A 20493-nucleotide genomic window follows, 5' to 3' on the forward strand; every position below is an offset into this window, starting at 1 on the left:
GAGGAACTAAAGCCCCTTCTGCCCAGCACAAAATACATACTGTGCTGCCCCTGAATGTCTCAATTCAAGAAGCTTTGAGTTCCCATTGTTTGCAGTTCACAGAGTTCACCTGCATTTTAGTCTCCTCATCTATTAAAGAAAACAAAGTGGAGAGAAGAGAGAAGGAGAAATACGGCTGTAAAAGCAGCAGTTGGTCAGAGAACCCTCGTGTTCCCGGTACCAGTTGTGGGCCAATCAATCAGTCTCAAATAGCCCACTGGAGAATAACTGCCCAACTTACCCAAATTTATTTTCTTTAATAACAGAATCCTCCTGTGACCCTGCGGTTATTGCTGACACAAAGCAAGGCCTGCTCGAGCCTGATATCTGCTCCCTTGCTCCCTGCTGTGTGAAGAGCAAAGGAGCCATCGTCCCCTTGTTTTCTGCAGACAGACGCTTTAAATCACTGACAGCCACTTCTGTTTGTGAGGGCTGGGAGAGACTTTCCTGCACAGGTCACTCACTTGTGACTTGTGTGCTCAGGCTTGGTAAAATAAAGATCAATATGCCTGGAGATGTCTGCTTATAGCTTGAATGCTTGGCTCTGCAAGGGCTGTGAACACTATCCAGGTGATGGAGGGAATGGATGATTACACAGATACTCAACTGCAAAGAAAAAGTTGCTGTAAATCTCCAAGTTTGCGCTCTGGCCAAGTGACATTGCTAGCCAGGAAGCTGGTGTGCCCCAAGCAGACAGACACTGAGATTACACAATGGAAAATGGAAACTTCGGGATTATAGGCCAGGTCTGTATTGTGGGCAGAGTCTCAGGGCACAACATCCTGTGTAATGCATTTATTGGAAACTGTGATCCTTCTTTGCGGGGTGTTCAAAATCCTTGTGAGAAACATGGAAGCAAGTTTTTTGGAATTCTGAGAGAGGAATCCTGCTCAGCCCTCCAGGCTCAACTACAAGGCAGGTCTTTAGAAGGTAAATGCGAGTTCTTTAAAGGGTAAATGAAGGTTTCTTAGAGGTGACATAAAATCCACATTGGTCTTTATGTTAAAAACCAAAAATGTCTATAGAACACTTATAAAAAACTTACAGAATGAAATCTGCATTTTTCAAAGACTGGCAGGTTTTCCTCTGTATTTTAGAAACTCAGAGGAGACACTTCTACAGAGTTTATGCCACATTTGAACCCTGCAGTGCAACCTCAGAACAGGAGTCCAAGTGCTGCTCGACCTTCTTACAAAGATTTGGTCATCCTGAAGGAGCCTTCTACAGCTAGTTGGAAGGCTCAAGGCACTCTAACACAGCAGCACCCACCCACTTTCCCTCAGCAAATCTGAAGTGCTGGGTATAGGACACACACACTGCTTCTGCCATTGCCCAGGCAGGACATAGCTCCTGTGAAATGCATTTCCTGGGTGCCTTGCACCATGTGCCTTGCTTTCCCACTAAGGTATGAGAGTAAACTTCAGATGAAGTTTCATACCAAGGGCTGCCCCAGACACACAGCTTCCCTTCCCCAGCAAACAGCTGGGTATGCTTGGGACTACCTGCTCTCTTCAGCTGCACACTAGGAGCTGGACAGAGATGGGCAGTCCATGTGTCCCAGAGCCCTCCTTTTCTTCATGCACCCTTCTGCTCAGAGCTGCCCTGATGGCCACACTGTGGGAAGACCTTGTTCCTGGGGCAGGGCTGAGGCAAGGTCCTGCCTGCCTGGGAACCCTGAGAAAGGATAGGGCTCCCTCAGCAATGCTGCTTGGATGTTCCCATTGCTCCTACCTCCCTGCCAAAAGCCTCTCCCTGTGGAAACAAAAGGCTGTGTTACCACCAACCATACAGAGGTTTCAGTGGGATGAATTAGGGCAGGAGCTGTTGTGGCTGCAGTGCTGCTTGTTACTGAAAGGGAAAATTCATATATTCTTTGTACAACTGGTCTTTCTACTGGAAGTAGAGTACCCCAAATCAAACTCTGATTGCAGCTCCCATTTCTGAGAACAGACCTGCCGCCCAAGGATGGAGAGAGATCATGTCACCCCTTGAAGGAAAAAGAGAATTTTGACCCTTGACTTCTTTTATTCAGTGAGAGGGAAGGCCCGGGATACATTTTCTGGGCATGTAGGTATAAAGCAAATCTCATCTTACGGTCCACTGGAAGCAGGATTTATAAAATCAAAACATGGGTCAGCTTGGATGCTTTCTTTTAGCAAGGGTTTTAAAATCCTTCCCCTTTAAAAAGCTGCATTTTTTCAAAAGCTCAAAGACTAATTACAAGAGGAAATTTCTTCACTGTGCCTGTACTGGAGAGCAGATTCTGGGAAAGGAAAATCTGTAGGAATGGTCCCGCAAGGCAAAGTTTCTATCCAAACCCAAACCTTTGCGAGGTCCAGGAGAGGACGTGTATTCCCTGGGAGGGGAGAACAGGGTGAATCCCTGCCCTGCCAAGGCTGAGCAAGACCTGGAGAGAGAAGAGAGGAAAAGCTGGAACTTAAGGAAGGGAGATCACTGTGGGAGCTGGGTAAGCCTGTAATGAGGGAACACCATGTGGTCTACAGGTATTTCAGGTATTTCCAGGTGAAGCAATGCCCTCCTCTTCTCCTGACCTGTGTGGGCAGGGTGCGTGCTGCAGCACACCCCAGGGGAGTCCTGGACCACATAGTACTGGCAGTAGCTGGGGCAGCACCCAGAGCAGGGACCTTGGAACTGGTGCGTGTCCCCTTTGCAGCCATAACCTGATGATCCAGGCAATTTAGATTTGTTTACAGCCTCTCCTGAATGGAGCAGGATGGGGGTCCTTTTGCAGGACACATGGGCAAGCAGGGCTGCATCTCACTCACCCAGCAAGGCTGCTGCTGCTCACCCAGTGCTCTGCGGAGACCCATGGGGTTGTCCTATCATTCCATCTCATATGGAACAATTAATGGACTTCAAGCTAAAAGGCTGGCACAGGCTGTGGACAAATGTGTTTTTTCCAGCCATTATCTTGTTTGCACTTGGATGCAAGCCAAAATGTATAAACCTTCCTGGGGACATTAATTGGCTTCTGATTGCCTGTCCCTCAATATGGCAAGGGCTGTTTGGCTTTTCATAGGTTTGCTCAGTCCCCTAATCTTATCTGAAAATTATCTGGCATGAATTCTGCAAGTCGGAATAGCAAAAGTATAATTAATTCCCTCTGTGAAGTGAAAACAGCCAATTTTCCACAGCGTCAACTTGAATATCAACAAGTCATGGAAATAATATGCAAAAAAGCAGACAAAATTTGCACACACATACCCAGATAGACTGAATTTTTATGGGGCAGCAGTGCTTTATATGCTGCTGAATAAAAATGTCAATACAGACCTGAAGAGTTCTTCATTCCTGGTATGTATTCAGCTGAAAGACTGGAACAGCCTTTAAAGAAAGCCTCCTTTTCTGATCAGTACAAGGAATTTGCTGAGAATGCATGCTTATGTGATTTTTTTTTCTAGACACTATCATTTTGCATATAGGTCCCCCACAGATATCTCAACATAGAATGATAATGAATTTTCTCTCACCAGGGGTGGGGATTTAAAAGTGAAACATTTCTGATTCCCAAGCCCATCCCTTCCAGTACCTAAGGCTTTCTCTCCCCATAGCAGACTCTGCATGCTTACATGCTGTCTCCCTTCCCACCTCATGTTTGATCCCACCTTGCTGGTCAAGAGCTGGGCCCCTGCACCATTAGAAAATCATTTGCACAGTCTGCACCTGACTTAAACTCTGACAATTCTAACAGAGGACCTCATTCTTCTCTGATGCCTCAAAACACAGAGCAGTCACCTCAGTCTGGCTGTCCTGGAAACCTGCTGGATAACACGCATATCTGGAAGACCACTAAAACAGTCTCAGGGCTAGTCCTGACCCTCTGACCACTGGTTGCTCTGCATGGCTGATAACTTGATTTGAAAGCATGGGTTTCCAAAGGAAAACTGGAACTGTTGGTGCACCGGGGAAGCTACCCTACATTACTTCTCATAAAGAGTGGTGTCAAAAAGCACTTCTCGAGTCTCCATCCGTTGTTTTGCTACAGATGAATTGCAAAGCAAAGAAGAAAAGCAAGTTATGCTCAGACAGCATCAAATACAACTTATTAACTGGGCCCTGGTGAACATCCGGAACAGATGTTACAGATATATGTATCACCTCTCCATAAACCTGATGACACTTCCTGTTATATTCTGGGACAGTGGGGAAATTAAATATCAGCACTGATGTCACAAAAGTCAGCATGTACAAGCAGTAAACTGAGATGTCTTATCTCTTTTTTTCTTTACCACCGTACTTACAATAATGAGCAGGTAGTGCAGGTGTAGGGCATATGTTGGAAAATATGGATTCTTGGATACAACTACTTCACTATGTATTACACAGACAGTGTTGGTGTTCACAATGTCATTCTCTGTGTTACTGCAAACTAACAATTTCAAATGAAAATATCTAATAAAGAAGCCCTGTATTCACTAACCATTTTTCTTTCCTTTACCTGCATATAGCCTTACTAGTGGGAATAATAGAGAGAGAACTCCATCTTCTTCCATCACCCATTTTTACATTACACTTTATACATCCCAGAAGCATCCTCACCATCACAGCAACCACTTCACATGTCTCTCCTTGCTGAACAATTCTTAGCAAAAGGCCATGATAGCTCTTTGTGTATGTAAAATGTAGCAGAAATATTAAACCAAAGATCAAAGGCAGTTCTGTTCCTCAGATATTTTCCCTGACCCTTTTTACTGGCTGGGTGCAGAATGAGTAATAAGGACCAGACCCTGCCATCAATTAAGCAGAGTTAAATCCAGAGCGGGCTGCTGTAAATCAAGTTATTTTAGAGTTACACAATGTAACCAGGAGCAGATCTGGGTCTTCAGGCCAAAGAACCAGACCTCAAAGGGAAAACCCCAACTCTCTCCCTCTTCGTTTCACCTAAACCTGCTGTGTCTTCACATAAACAGCCCCATCTGCCTGCTTAGAAAAGCACACGAAGTTAAGGCCTTCCCAAGCTACCCAGCCAGAGCAATCTTACCTCTTAGCACTGTCATTTTGAATCACAGATAAATCAGGTTTTTAATTAACTAATGTGTGAACATGCAGCCCAAAAGGACTGAAGAACATCTAATTTTTATCAGCAGCTATAAAAGGTAGCGGCTTGAATAGCGTGGGTGCAAAGCGTACTGGAGGAGAAATAAAACCAAAAGACCTTAACTGTTAAACAAAATGTATCTGGAAGTACATTTATACAATAAATTCCATCTTTTCTCTTTCTTTTCACATATAATGCTTCTCTGCCTCACACAAGCCTAATGCTATAATCCTACTAAATATTTGCAAATTGGTACCACGTTGGATCGAGACAATAGAGGGGGAAAAGCAAAGTGATGCAAGTCATGATATACTTCTTATTACAGCGATATCATTTCACAAGATTAAAGAGGATTTTCTAGGCAATGAAGACAAATCCAGCACCAGCTTTATTGAGAAAATGTCGCAGATGCTTCATCCATTAACATGTGGTAATGCAAACAAAGGAGATTATCTCCTTTTCCAAATGAGCACCATCAATGCTGCCATTCCATTTATTACGCATTTTCCCACTCAAGTGTTCGCTTTTGAGAGGCAATGTGTGTTGGCTTTGGGGACCTGCATGAGGCAATGGAATAGTCTTTGATGCAGAAGCTCCAGCCTGGTTGCAGCATCCAGGGAAAGTATTAATTGGCAATATTGATCTTGGGAGTACCACCGCCAGCTAGAATAGGAAGAGGGAAATGGGGGAAAAAAAGCAACATCAAGCCCTTCCATCATGGGGATTTTATGGGCCAGGTGTCCTGAGAAGCTTCACTCTGGTCAACCCAGAGAGACAAAGATATTTGAAACACCAGATTGTGCTATCTTTTTGCCATCTCAATTGCTAATCATCAGAAACAGAAACTCCTGGGTGAGAAATAGCGAGTGTCAGGGAAAATTAATGGGAGCCCATGCAGCAACCTCTGTCCCCCAATGGAAACCTGCCTCTGAAGCCAATAAACTGGACTACAAAGCAAATGGGGGCTTGTGCTAAATCAGGACCCTAGGAGCTAGTACTCCCCAAACCCAAACACCTTTTTATTCTATTACAGAAATTACAACTGTCAAGACTGAGAAGAGCCCCAGCAGTCCCAGGGCACTGCCCGGTTGCAGCCCTGACCCTGCCCAGCGCCACTTCCATTTCTTTCGCTGTGCCACTCTCTCCTCTGTGGTCCTTTGCATCCAAAGCATAGGTCAACATTTCAAGCCTCATAAATGTTAAGACACTCAGCTGTACAGTAAAGTGACACAAAGGACCCATAAGAAAGCTGCTGTGACATGTTGATTCACTTTGAACTGTTGCAGATGGATGAGGGGTTGGGGCAGCTTCCTGGTCAGCCAGTCCTGGCTCACACCGGAAAACTTTACCAGCAAACACATCCCCCAGTCAGAACCACCTGGTCCCAATTAGGATGGATTTGTGGCACTTTAAAGGGGTTTAGTGACTACTTTAGCTGACCCTTCAGAAGAAGAACTCCAAAAATCTGGCCTGGATTCCAAACCATAACAGTGCTTATCAAGGCATCCTTTCATCATCAGGCTTGCCAAGTGCCTCCTATCCACTTCTCATCAGTATTTTGATGTTCCTACTTCCAAAAACATTGAATGAATCAGTTGATTTTCTGGATTCATAGGGGTAAAATGCCTGATAATCTCCACAGTCTGCTCCCTACATTGTGACAATAAGCTCCTAATGCAACAAGCGGAAGTTTCACCTCTTTCAAAATCAGATTAGAGTCCAACCTGCTTGCTTCTTTTGCATCTTCCTGCTAAAGGCATCAGCTATAATAATGACATACTCCATTATTTTCCTAGCCTGGAGCAACAGTAAGTCAAATGTTCCCATTGCCTGAAGTCAAGCAACGGCAGATGTACATTGCTGAAAGCCTGTACACAATCTCCCAGAAGATTAGGAATATTTTAAAATTACTGGGCCAATTGCTCTCTGTGACCCCACTAGAAACACTGTATTTCCACAAGTGCCTCTAACAACTGAATTTATGATGGGAACATTTTCAATGTACTTTTGATAAAATCTACTGAGTATCTGTTGTAACTGGGCAAATGACACATTTGCACAAAATATTTATCCAGTGTGTCAAAATCAGTTCTAAGTTATACTTTGAAGAAGGACATGGTGACCTCTCTCTCAAAGCGCTTTGGCAGGAGAACATTACTGTATGCTGCCGCTCTGCCTCCCGCCTCAGGCAGCACAAGAATTTGTAACCTCCTAAGGGCAAAATGCAACTGGGGATTTGTGCAATCACACTTGAAATAATGATAAAGGGACTTGATTTCCGTGGGGTCAGTGATCAGCAAAACTATTGAAAAACCTCTGGTGAGCTACCCTGCAAAGTGGCAAAAGACTTGTGTCACACTTGAAAATCTTGGCCTAGGGTATTGGAGCCTTTTAGTGCTGAGGTGCAGTAGGAAATTTTCACTATCTGTGTCCTCCAGATGGAGGGAATGATGGCAGAAAGCAGTCACTTAACTTTCATATTTAACTTTCACACTAAGATAAAAAATCCATAGAAAAAAGTAGATCAGAGGAACCCTTGGGCAGTTTCACTTTCCCAGTACCACCCTCACAACAAAGATTATTTCCATATGTTCACATGGAGGGTGGATGCTATAATAAAAAGTAGTATAGTGGACCACATGGACAATAGTCTTCCGTGAAAGGAAAACCTTCTGGAAAGCTGCTGCAGTTGTAAGGGGTAAAGGCATGTTTGGGCATAAGGGGGGTCCCAAGGATAGGATGGCTGGACTTTCAGAACATTTCCACATCAAAGTGTATTGAAACACCACCAATAAAATGTTGGGCAGTACCCGAAACAGTGCTGAAGAAAACGTGGGATATAGACCTGCCTACATCTCTGCTCTCTGCCCATTAGGAATGGGTTAGTGGGGTTAGGGGAGACCCAGAGGGACAGCAAATGAAATGATTTAGGGGGTGGAGCAACTGTTCTATGAGGAGACACCAATAAAAGCTGGGATTTTTCAGCTGAGGAGGAAAAAAGCAAACACAGGTGGTTTGGTGGTTTACAAAACAGAGAAGGCAGTAGATCGAGTCATGCTGCCATTTACCTGGTCACCTGGCCACCTATTTTACCTGTAAACTGCTCTACACTATCTCCTAAAACAGTGGAGCTAGGAAGTATGTGATGGAATGAATGGGAGTTCAGTTTAAACCAAAGAAAAGTAAGTACTTATTTACATAATACTTCTCTACTGTGTAATAGATGTGAGATCTCTGGGGCTGGCTGTCCTGGGCAGCTGCCTGGGCAGCTGGCATCAGTGAGGGAGAAGGCAAATTCACGAGTAACAGCTCTATGCAGATACTGAAGGGACTAGGCAGGCATGTACCCACAAATGTCTGCCCTCATTCAACTGCAGGCTTGAGTCAGACGCTAGAAAACGGATTGATTGAAAGCCCGAGGTTTCACATTACTTTGTGTTTTCTGCTTGAATCCCTGTGTATCTTCTCCGGTGTCAGCAGCCCAGCTTTTGGCCTCCTTCTGGGTTACCCAGCCTGGATAAACATACGTGCATGTTGAAACTGCTTCCAGGAACGCCTTCCTCTCCCTGTAATCTCTTATCTCCCAGAGGAGATTGTCAGAGGGTACTTCAAAGCCCTTTGAAAATGGCCAGGGCTCTGCCTGTAGCCCAGCAGATACAGGCGCCCTCACCCCAAGAAGTCAACAGCTGCCCCACAGGCAGGCATTCAGAGCTGCCTTATCACCACCACAACAGTGAGCAGTGGGAGAGACTTTACCCTCTCACTATCACAACCCAATCTTCAGTCTTTGCAATATGCTACCCATTGTCTCCCCAGATTCACTCAGGTGGGTTGTGGCAGATTACAAAAATGAGGGGAAAGAAAAAGGAGTTGTTTTGCTCAGCCCTGAAGCCTGAAGCCTGCTGAGCTTGTAATTAAAATGTGGAAGGGCCATGACAGAGCTCAAAAGGTGGAAAAATGGGATACGGGCAGCAGAAAAATGCTGAGCACCAGGCTTTGGGGCAACATGCCGTTTTGAATAAAAAGTAAATGAAAAAATTGCCCATAGAGAGGGGAATGTAAGGAAGAGGCGGCTGTGAAAAGAAAGGGTGGCAGAGTGGGGCCAATTGTTCAAGCACTGCCCTCAGATAAATCTTGTTCAGCGTTCCTACACCAAAAGACTATGAGGTGTAGCGAGGCAGAGGAAAGCAGTGCAGCTGTTTTATGATGTTATTATCCATGCTGAACTACAAAAGACCAATTGCCTGTCAGGACAAAAGACAGGACACCATGCATGGAGTTCTCACCCCATCAGCAACTTGAAAATGGAAATCCCAAACAAAAAAGTCACATTTCTGCCTGGAACTTGTTTTCTGCTACTGTTAACAAGTAGCAGCACCTCACGGGCTGGCATCATTGGAACAAGCTGCCCAGGAAAGTGATGGAGTCACCATCCTTGGAGGTATTTAAAAGACATGTAGATGTGGCACTTAGGGATATGGTTTAGTGGTGGATTTGGCAGTACTGCATTAATAGTTGGACTCAATGATCTTAAAGGTCTTTTCCAACCTAAGTGATTCTGTCACCAGGGTCACAAGCAAGGTGGCCACAGAGGGCCCATGGCACACACATGGCCAGGGACATTCCACCATGATAGGAAAAGTAGCAGCTGTCTGAACAAGGACCATGCTTATCCCATGTCATATCTATCCCATCCATATTAATCCCAATTGGCCACTGCTGCTAAAATTACCCTCCCAGTCAGAGAGGCTTTAGAAAGATGTTTGGAGTTAACTGAATAAGTTGTGGACCAGGAGTCAGAAAAATCAGATAGGTACATGGAAGGCTGACGATGACAACACGCTTTTTAAAAAGGGTGACCACAATACTTTGCAACAGGTGTTGTGTTGTGATTGCATAAACAAAGTGATTAAGCCTGTCCTCTGATGAACAATAACTAAAGAACTCCTACGTGATTATGTTAGGCAAACATTAGAACCAGCTCCTTTGGATAATTAATACTTATGCACAGAAATGGCAGGCTTAAATTTACACAGGACTTGAAGTGGGTGGGCTGGACCCAGGGGACCACAAAGAGCTGCAAAACTCTGAGCAGTAGTAGAGGATGAATATTTATCCATCACAGTGAAGTTAGGGGGAAAGTGCCATATAGAGGCAATGTCATTATAAGCATAGCTGCATCACCAGAAACTCAACAGGGATCCCTGCTTGAGTGTTTTTCAGCCTAAATAAAGCTTTATAGGTCTGCAAATCTGTTGACCTAGCAGAAATGATTTCTCTTTTGCCTCCAAATAATAAGATCAGGATCTGATCTAAATGCACAGACCTAAGGAGCAATGGATGCTTGAGGACACTGTTGCATTCAGCATGAGCATCTCAATCAGTGTCTGATGCAGGTCTCCTTGAGCCAGGGGAGCTCCTCAGGAAATTGGTGCAGTCCCTCGCAGATCAGCAGGGCTGCTCCTCATGCTTCCTTCTCTATACACATTTCTATTGCTGAATCAAAAAACCTGGGACTGAATTTAAAAAGCTGCTCCAAGCCAGGGATTTATGCCCTTTTTCATACACATCACTGATGTATCCAGCCTGTTAAAACAGTGTGGAGAAATAAATCGGTAATGCTGAAGAATACTCTGCCTCAGATGGTAAAATTCATTGAATTACACAACTGCTTGTTCCCCAGGTTATATGTATAGAGGGCTGCACTAAATGGGTAATGAACGACCCTCACCCATTACCTCTTCCTCCTGGCTGCCGGCTATACAGGAAGCTAAAGCTTCAGAAGGTCCTATTGGATCTTGGGGCCCCGCTGTTGGCCTGAAACCCATCCTGCTCTTTCAAAAACATTAAATACACTGGGACAGCCAGGCTGATTGATGCCAAAAGTCCACCTCATGCCACATCCTGTCCCTAGTCAGCACAGATGCTTGGGGAGAGAATATAAGAACCAAACAAATACAGTGATTTTTCCCTACAGTGTAGTGACATTTCCTCCCAGCTTCCAGCTATCCACAGCTTTGAGATTTCCTAAAGAAAAGGCTGTATTTTTATACCTAACAGCCCTCCTTGGGGCTGTTCATTTCCTCATGCATTACTCTAATTGGGCTTTTAATCTGCTAATGCCTAAAGTCGGTAAAAGTAGCATCTAGTACTCCCCATTACCCAGGAATCCCTTTGCCAGTTCTCTCGAGGTTTACAATGTCTCAACTCTTTCCTGTGCGGTTGTTTTCCCCCTCTCCTCACCTTGCTGCATGCCAGGGCAACATCAAAGGCAGAAACTGACAGAGGTCTCTTCTGTACAAACCTCTGCGCAAATCAATTACTAGAGCTCAGAATGGTTGCTCAGTTGTAAGGGCACTAAAGTGCTTCAGCAAAGTTCAGTATTTAAGCATAATACATATGTCAACACTAGATCAGCTGTTTGTGGTCATACAAAAACACCATCTCCTGCAGCAGTCTCTCCCTCTCTGTGGGCAGTGGCTGATGTTTAGAAAGAAAATCAAAAGCAAAGTAAGAGTGTGGTGAAATTTCCTTACAAACACCCTCTCCCAAAACTGCTGTATTTGTCAATGTCTCAGCTCTAGTCAATCCTCAGTCATATCCTAGAAGTGTGTCCAATCCAGAAAATACAGAGGGGGACATTGTAAAGGTGACTTTTTTCTCCATCAAAAAAAAAAAAAAAAAGAGAGTTGAATTTTTCCTAGAGCACTTTAATTTTGTATGAAATAAAACAAAATTCACTCTTAGGAACTTTCATCCATCACAAAATTTCAGCATTCAACAGCAATTTCAGCATTCCTGAAAAATCTTATGTACAGTGGGCTTCCTTCAGTACGACCTTATCAGCCTCAGCCATTGGTCCATCCAGTATCTGAAGCAGGGCAGCTGAGGGAGCCTCTTGATCACAGCAGCACCCACATGCACAAAATTACCCTGGCATAAAGCTCAACTGCTTTAGCCCTGTCCAGACGCCAGAAAAGCAAGGCCCCACAGGTAGCAGGGGCATTTTTCTGCCAGGACTTGGCAGTTCTGGTCTCTCAGCTAGCACAGCCCCGTTTCCTGCAAAGTTAGCATGCAAAAGTGGGGAGATTCGGTTCCCAGCCAGTACACACCGACCACGCTGTCCAGTGCAGAAAGCCCATGGAAGTGGTTCTTTGAAGGCACCAGCAACAGCAGTGGTGATTCAACACCAGGTACTCACCAGAAAGGAGCCTGCTGGCAAGTTGGGCTCTCAGGCAGGGTCACTGTGCTACAGGCAGAACAAGGTGAACCAGCCTTCACAACAGTCCCCAGGATCACAGTTAAAAAGCAGAAAAGAAGCCAAGGCTTTGCTTCAGTGAGGAACCAATCATGGGAAGAAGGAACAATCTCCTTCCTCTAGTTTGTGAAGGTTGTGTGCATTCTAATGGTTGAAAATGCATCCACCTCACAAACCAAGAGACAGGCGGCATGGGAGGGCAACCTGGTATGCCATCCCAGACAGAACGTCTGCTCCTCTCAGCTCCCAGAAAACCAAACACAATGGGGACAGTTTACTAACTTTTGTCCAGAGCAAAGCTCCTTCTCCAGAGCAGTTTCACAGCAGGACACTGGCTCTGTGGAAATGCTTGGGGGTCTGGATTCTGCTCCCCACTTGGCTAACACAGTGGCACTGAAGTGCAGAAGGCCCCTCTGCTATGGCCACCCACGTCCTGGGCATGAAAAGCCTCAAACCTCACATGCCTTGGCCCTGGTATGAGGGACAAGACCCAGGAAGGAGTGACAAGACCCTTGGTGTCAAGAGGGAATGGGCTCCACTCTTCCAAAAATGCCCTCTGGCTCCCCCAGGACATATGTGGCACAACGTGCAGCAGGTAAAAGACCACATCACTAGTCTTGGTGTTCCCCCAGCTGTCCCCAGTTGTGCTGTGCTCCTCTGGCTGCTCACCCCAGTTTCGGGGGCCAGGCACAACGAGCCTGCCCATGCCTCACAGGGACACAGCAAGATGCTGCTGTGTTGGCAGTGAGACAGAATACTGGCTATCATACCCTTCCCACCCAGCCCAGCCCCCTGAGGAGAAGCAGCACAGGGAAAAGGCTGTATTTTTTGAGCAGAGGCCTTTTGATGGGGCACTGGGAGCACAGTCCTAGGCTGGCAGTGCAGTTGCCTCCTCCCTGCTGGGTATCGGCACAGTGCATGTCCAGGGACACCCCTCTAGCCTCCTTGAGCACACAGCAGAGGCAGACACGTACACAGGTCAGAATTTATTTTCAAATACCTCATTTATATCATTCTCACATGAAATATTTCTTTTGGAATATAGCCTACACTTAGAAAACAGAAGAGAGGTTTTTTTATAAGGCACATCAGATTATAAACTACATAGAGACATCTCCCCCTCATTTGCGCTCATAAAATACTGGTAATTTTAAAAGTAATATTTCTAAAACCTAGACCCTGTGTAGCCCCATGTAGAGAAGTATCCATAAAGTTATTAGACCTCAGTTTACACACACCTAGTAAAGGGCTATAACAAGTTGTATATAAATCACATCTTCAGAAACAGTCACAGCTGGCTATATTTAAAAGTAATGCTACTCCAGACTATGAAACAGGCCGCTTATAAAATATAATCCACTGCTTCCAGTACAGCACGATACCAAGCAGTATAATCTTGCAGAAGAAATTCTGTTATTTTTGCAAATGGAAGCTGCGCAGATTCAAGCCTGTCTCCTCCCCAAAACCACATTTTTGATTGACCGAGACTGTTTTTTACAGACAAGCAAAGCACCCAAGAGAAATCTGGCTGGATTTCTCCAAGATGTCAGTATGACTGCATATCTGAAATCCTGTCAAAGCATTTGAGTAACAAATACAAAGGCTCAGATGTTAGTTTCATGACCAGTAAACATTAAACCACTACCAACTAGATGAAACCAAGTTAAATGCATCCAGCTTCTGTGCTATGGAAACTGTTTTTCCAGGCTCTTCCAGTGCAGAAGCCAACATATTTTTATTGAATTAGGCCCTAGGTAAAGATTTCCATCCCATTTTCAAGTTTTCAGCAATGGAACATTACCCATTCTGCACTCATTCAGCCGTAGAGAAGGAAAAAATATTGCTTGTGGAGCCTATGCCAATTCAGCCCAGAATCCATTCACACAGTGTCATTTTCCTTAATGGGGCAGGAGGTAAACTGTGGTCAGCTTTATCAACTCAAATGGCCTCCACAGTTCCTTATATCAGGCATTGATTCATTTCTGATGAAAAAAGGTTCCAGCCTTCTGTCACTGCAGTTTAGTTTAAGAATAAGGAAAAGGTCACTTCAAGGCTATGGTCAAAGGGGAAAAAAAAGGAAATATAATCTGATCTTGAAATATCTAGGGGAAAAGAAAAAGTAGTTGTGGCCACAAAAAGGTACACAAACAGCACAAACTAAACATCCTCTGCAGAATAAGTTTAAATACTGATTCTTGCAGAGAGTCGCATTATCACTCAGGTCTGTCAAACTCATTACAACTGCAGTTAGGCTTAGTTCAGTAGGAACCAGATTCAAAGAACAGGTCACACTCAACTCTACACTGATTCCCCAGCTACATTTTAGGCACATTTCAGTTAATCTGTTGGACTGATATGAGAAAAAAAGAATTATTAGTTATATTTCCAGGGTGGCCTCAGTCAATTTCACAACTATAAGCTTGGACAAGATTCAACCAAAAGTGACTGGTGCCCTTTAGAAGGGAAACACTAAATTGGTTGAAAACAGCATCATAAAGAAGATGTACCAGTCTCAGTTTCTAGAGTCCAGTTTGTTATTAATCTCAATCTGCCTGATTTGTTACTTGTTTAGCAGCCTTAAAACATAAGGATGGGCATCCTGAAATTCCCTGCTGCAGACTTAAAAAACAGATGCAGTTTACATGGTGCTGCATGGATATTTGTTACATCGCTTAAAAAAACCCAAAAACCCCAACACAACAGTATTTACATTCCTTTCAACTGAAATAGATGAACTGCCATCACATCTGCAAAAATACAGAGGAAATCACCACTGCTCGAGGTAGCGAGTTAAAGCTTGGTCATGTTCTTGGGCTTCCACTCGGCTTCCTGGGAAAGGCAGGGGAAGGAGGACAGAAAGGACTTTCACAAAGTCAGGAGGTGACAAATGAGATGTCAGCTCCATAAGGGATTAGGTTCCCTCACCACAAGCTGAAGGTATACTCTTGACCTTTTTAACTATGGCATTTGCGTATAGATTACACCTCTTGCATATCCTTTTTAAAGTGATCCCTAAGAGTGTTGGCTTGGGAAGACACAGAGAAGAGAGCAGGAATGGGGTTTTAAAGCTACAAATGTCAATTTGGAGGCACAGTGTTATTTTTCCCTTTGATCGTCCACGTACAGAGCTCTACGCTTCCACCGTTACTTGTGCGTTCCTCCTGCGAAGCCCTGGCAGTGAAGGCCTCTGGTGTGTGCTCCTCCCAGTCAGTCACATACACCTTACAACACAAGAAGTTGAATCCTTTGGACAAATCCTTCTATGCTCACAGACACATGGTGCTTTTTTTCCTTAATGAGAAGTTTTAGTCACAAAACTGGATGCCAGACCTGATCTATAGCAATTGTTTAACTAAGAATCCTTCTGCAACCCTCAAAAGGGCAACTGAGATATCCAGTAGCAACATATACACATACATACAGATCTACATTATACACTCGGGACAACACAAATTGAGATTTCAGCTAATATAGCCTCTATTCGATTTCCTCAGAGCAGCACTCAGGTCCTTGTAATCCCTATACAAAACAGCAGTATTTTTTCCACCAGGATTTGGAGAGGTTTTTCATCTTATCTGGAGTCCTACACTTGGATTTCTTTGGTTGCTGCTGGGTATCCGAGTACTGAATACCAGCCACGATGGCTGCATCAAAGACCTCCTTGAGGTTTTTCTGAGTCAAAGCAGAGCACTCAATGTAGGACGCAGCTTTTATTTCCTCGGCACAGAGCTTCGCAGCCTCCTCCGAGACTGGCTTTTCTTTGCACTTGTCCAGCTCAATGAGGACTTTGACATCCTCTCGGAGGTCCGACTGTGTCCCAACCAGGATTATGGGTGCCTTGGGGCAGTGGCATCGAATTTCAGGAACCCACTTCTCACTCACATTCTGGAAGGATGAAGGGCTCACCACACTGAAGCACAGCAAGAAGATGTCCGTGTTGGTGTAGCACAGAGGCCTGAGCTTGTCAAATTCATCCTGCATGGAACAAAATTGCATTAGCACCCCACAGAAGAGCAGCTCTAGCCTGCTGCTGACCTTTGGGGAAGTTGAAGATCACCTGCCACTGCCCCCTCGAAAAGCATCTCAAAATGAGCACCCAGAGTACCCAACAAGGTGTGTTACAAGGAGAAGTTGCCTGTACTCAGCCTGAGGTCTCATGGCTGTCAGCCAGCAGGCACCCTGCCACTGCTGGGCACACAGGACGAAGGTAGTGGTTTCCCCGCGTACCTGAGATATTCTGATTCGTGCCACAGGTTATTTCAAGTGCTTAAATATTTCCTTTGCTCTTTGTACGGAGGCCCTCTGCCCTACTTCAGCAAAGAAGCAAAGCTGCGGGAAGCAGGTTACAGTACAGGAAGCCAAAAATTAAAGAGGGAGAAAGTACTTTCTACAGGGCCACCTCTTGAAGGGGTGAGTCAGTGAGCAGCTCTGATGAGGAGCACCCATGTACCTCAAAGCTGCTCTGCTGACAGGTCAGAGAGCAGGCATGTGGCAGCAGGTACCCTTCTGGGTACCTTTCCTGGTGATGGCTTTTAAACTGGTAACTACTTAACAACATCCTACAGGATACGGGAATAATTTCCCTGCCATTGTGCACAGGGATTTAAATCTAAAGGGTGCAATAATGGTTTACAATGTGCAGGCTTAACATGCCGATTACATAGAGTAAGAGCTTTACCTTTCCCTCCCACCCATGCCACATCAAACAAACTGCAATCGGGCCTCCCAGCACCACCTTTCTGGGTTTTTTTCTTTCCTTTTAGTGCAAACTCTAGCAAAGCATGGCCTTTTTCAGCTTCAAGATCTAGCCACAAGAAAGCCAACATGGTAACAAAGGTATGCTGATCCTCAGGGAAGAATGCAGCTAGAAACAAGGGTTAACTCCAGGCAGGCTGCTTTTATGCTGACAGCAGGATAAAAGCAGGGTAACACTAGCAGCCTGAACAGGTAGGATTTGCCTCAGCGGCAGTGACATTTTAATTAAAACAGACCATGTTCTCAAAAGCTTGGAATTGAAAGTGCACAGAAACATAGAGCTGAAAACATCTCCCTGGTACTAGCAGTTTACTGTTGAATTTCAAGTTCCATGTTCCATGTTAATTTTTGAGAGGTGAGATTTTGCTTTAAAGCCTCTGGAGGCCCAAGATACGCAGTTTAAAGACCCCTGGAAGCCTCAGAAGTCCTGTTCCACTCAAATGAATTTCTTCTAGCAGTATCTCTGGGAGAGACAGCGATTTATAAAACATGAGTCAAGAAAGTAAGCTTCATTAGCTCTCTTGATTCTCAGATTAAGCCTCAGAGGAAACGAGGCTCTCACTGCTTGGCTCGAGAAAACCCCCAGATCTACTGAGAGATGCTGTGCTGAACAACAGGGCTGTTTGCAGAAAGGTACTTTGCCATGTAATTGCCTCTTCTTGCTACCTGAGAAAGCTCAAAAGGTCTCAATTCAATGGGTTTGGAAGCCAAACCCAGATCTTAAGGGTTTCCACCAAGATGAAATAGTGCCCTTTATATCCCAAGTACACTCCTGCTGTTTCAATGGTAGGTACATGGTCCACAGAGACTCTATACCTCTTTGGGCTAGTGAGGAAATAGAAGTAGAAGCTGAAATAGAATTTCCCTCTGTCTGGAGTGCTCTTTTAGCTGCAGATTTCAGCAGCCATCTCCCAGTAGCAGTTTTACCAAAGTATCCACCTAGGAATCTTTTACTCAGGACGACTTCTGCCAGTTTAGATAATCTTTTCATTTTAAAGGCAGTGACTTTACCCACTCCAGCTGCCCTTGGGCAGCCATAGCAAACATCTTAAGCATTAATGGTAAGAGGCCTTAATAAAGGCAAGAGGTGCTGGGGTGGCCTGCCCATCCCTCCTGCAGCTTGAAGCTGCATTTCCAGAGGCACTACATATCCACAGACTGTCATCCGATGGCAATTTCACCTGCCACACTCTGCATATGAACATGCACAGCCCATGCTGCTGTAGTACCACCCCATCTCTTCAGTAGGACACAAAATTATGGGACAGTCTTGCTGTTTAACTTCATATTGGTACTCGCAGAATGCCATTTGTAGGATTTCAGCATTGGTTTGTAGTGCGCATGGGAGTCTTACACTGCTGTCGAGGATTACATAGCCCTTCAAACCCCTTTCCTAAGTAGGACACCCAGTTACTACTCATCTAAATGGGTTTGTATGTTAAGGCCACTGAGATTTTTCAGCATGTTTTTGGTGAAGGTATAGACCTAGATCCACAAAGCTGTGAAGGATCCCAACTCCCACTGCCTTTAAATTACAGAGAGATAGCAAATATTTTTGCTTACTTTTGGTTATCCAGCCTTGACCCCTGGCAAGCAGTGTTGCACACTGCTCACAATGGTACAAGCCGGGGATTTGCAGAAAATACAAGGTGGTAAGAAATTGGCTCTTTTTATGTATCAGGCAAACTAGGAGATGAGAGACATCAGCTACCCTCATCTCTTCAGATCTTAGATTACAGCAAACCTCAGCTTTGCGGCAGCATCACTTTTAAGGGGGTGGGAATGGCAAATATGAAGTCTCCACGGACAATACCCAACAGGACTTTTTTCTCCCTTCAGCCTCTGTCCCTTCAAAAACACACTCTATCTCTGGACACCTAAAGCTGTGGATACTTTGCATGCATACATCCCAAATACCCTAATTCTTAAATGCAATTAATTCAGCGAAGATAAAGACAGTGACAACTGCTCAAAGAGAAAACCAGGTGGCCATTGAATCCCCAATATGTTCAGCCTTTCTAGTCAGGCTAAACACAGCAGCAGCTTGAGCCAGCAGAGCAGCAGCCTGTGGCCAGCCCCTATACAGAGGCACAGTACGGCCCCCACTCTTCAACAGACACCGGACAAAGCAGGGCGTTAAGCAGCAATGAAAATGATAGCGGATAATAAGATGATCAAACACTGGGAATACTTTCAAATCCATGAAGTCATTTGCAGGACAGCTTTGCGCAACAACTTCTCCCCTCCCGCTGCCGCTGAAATCAAATAAGTGGCTCCACTGACCTGACCAGCTGTGTCACAGAGCTGAAGTCTCACTGGCTTCCCATCGACAGACACAACAGCTTTGGAGAGAAAGAAGGGAAGGTAAAACTGAGGTGAGTCCAAGTTTACACGTTTTCCATTACGGAAAAATTAAAAAATCAGTTCTTATCTTTCTTCAATTAGTTTAGATTCAACGATTTAGCAGAGCTGGAAGGGAGTCTGTCGCTAACACTTGGGCACACACAGGCCCTTCAGGGCTTTCCTATTCATTTCACTACAAGAGATGATGTAGGCGGTGACGGCACCAGCTCTCCGCCAGCAGCGCCAAGAGCAGTCCAGAATCTTATTCTGCTACGAGGGTTTAGTTTATTCTCCCCGCCGTACACCTTCAGCACGCCCGGGACAGAAAAAGCCTCCGCTGAATCACAGAGAAACCCCAGAACCTCTCCCTTCGCAGGGGCTAGAGAAGGTATTTAACCTGACCTTTAGGCCGTTCCGATACGCCCGGGAGCGCTAAGCTTTACAGCGGAGAGTTCCCAATTAAAGCTCGGCTCTGGTCGCACCGCCAGGCACGACAGCCGCTGCCAGCCCGGCTCCGTTACACCGGCGACTGGCTGGTGCTGCTGCCTGCGATGGCAGCCTGACAAGCTCCGGTCCTGCCCGGGTAGGGTCCTGCTCCCCACAAATAAATAAAGAAATCACCGAAGTTGGACATCAGCCCCTCCAAGCAGCCAAGCCACGGCCCTGGGAGAGGCACGACCGGGACGCGCTCCCTGCCGCCCCTCCCGCCGCCTCGGTCCCCGCGGTACCCCGGTCACTTACCGGAGAAGTTGTCGAAGGCAGTGGGGATGTACTCGGTGGGGTACCCGTTGGTGGTGTAGCTCACCACCAGGCTGGTCTTGCCCACCGCGCCGTCCCCCACCAGCACGCACTTGATGCTCCGCCGCGGTTCAGACCCCGCTCCGGTCCCGGTTCCGGCCACGGCCGCGGCCCCGGACCCCGCCGCCCGGCAGCGGCCGCCCAGAGCCGCTCCCAGCGCCGCGGCCGCCCGTCCGCTGCGCACCCTCCGCGGGGGCACGGGCGGCACTTCGCAGCCGCCCGGCGGCACCGGCTTGCTGAT

General features: G+C 45.7%; 1 protein-coding gene across 1 annotated transcript in view; it reads right to left on the reverse strand.

Annotated features, from left to right (window-relative positions):
- Positions 1-15809: 15809 nt before the first annotated feature.
- The window catches only part of RHOU (ras homolog family member U), a 5209-nt gene continuing 525 nt past the window's right edge, over positions 15810-20493 (reverse strand). The window contains exons 2-4 of the mRNA XM_027657282.1: positions 20196-20488; positions 19395-19453; positions 15810-16331 (exon numbers count right to left, since the gene is read on the reverse strand). Coding sequence (XP_027513083.1) covers positions 15876-16331; positions 19395-19453; positions 20196-20488 — 808 coding nt within the window. The 3' untranslated portion in view covers positions 15810-15875. The remainder of the gene's footprint in view (positions 16332-19394; positions 19454-20195; positions 20489-20493) is intronic.

The sequence above is a fragment of the Corapipo altera genome, unplaced genomic scaffold (assembly GCF_003945725.1).
Source record: "Corapipo altera isolate COAL_440 unplaced genomic scaffold, ASM394572v1 2c, whole genome shotgun sequence".
NCBI lineage: Eukaryota > Metazoa > Chordata > Aves > Passeriformes > Pipridae > Corapipo > Corapipo altera.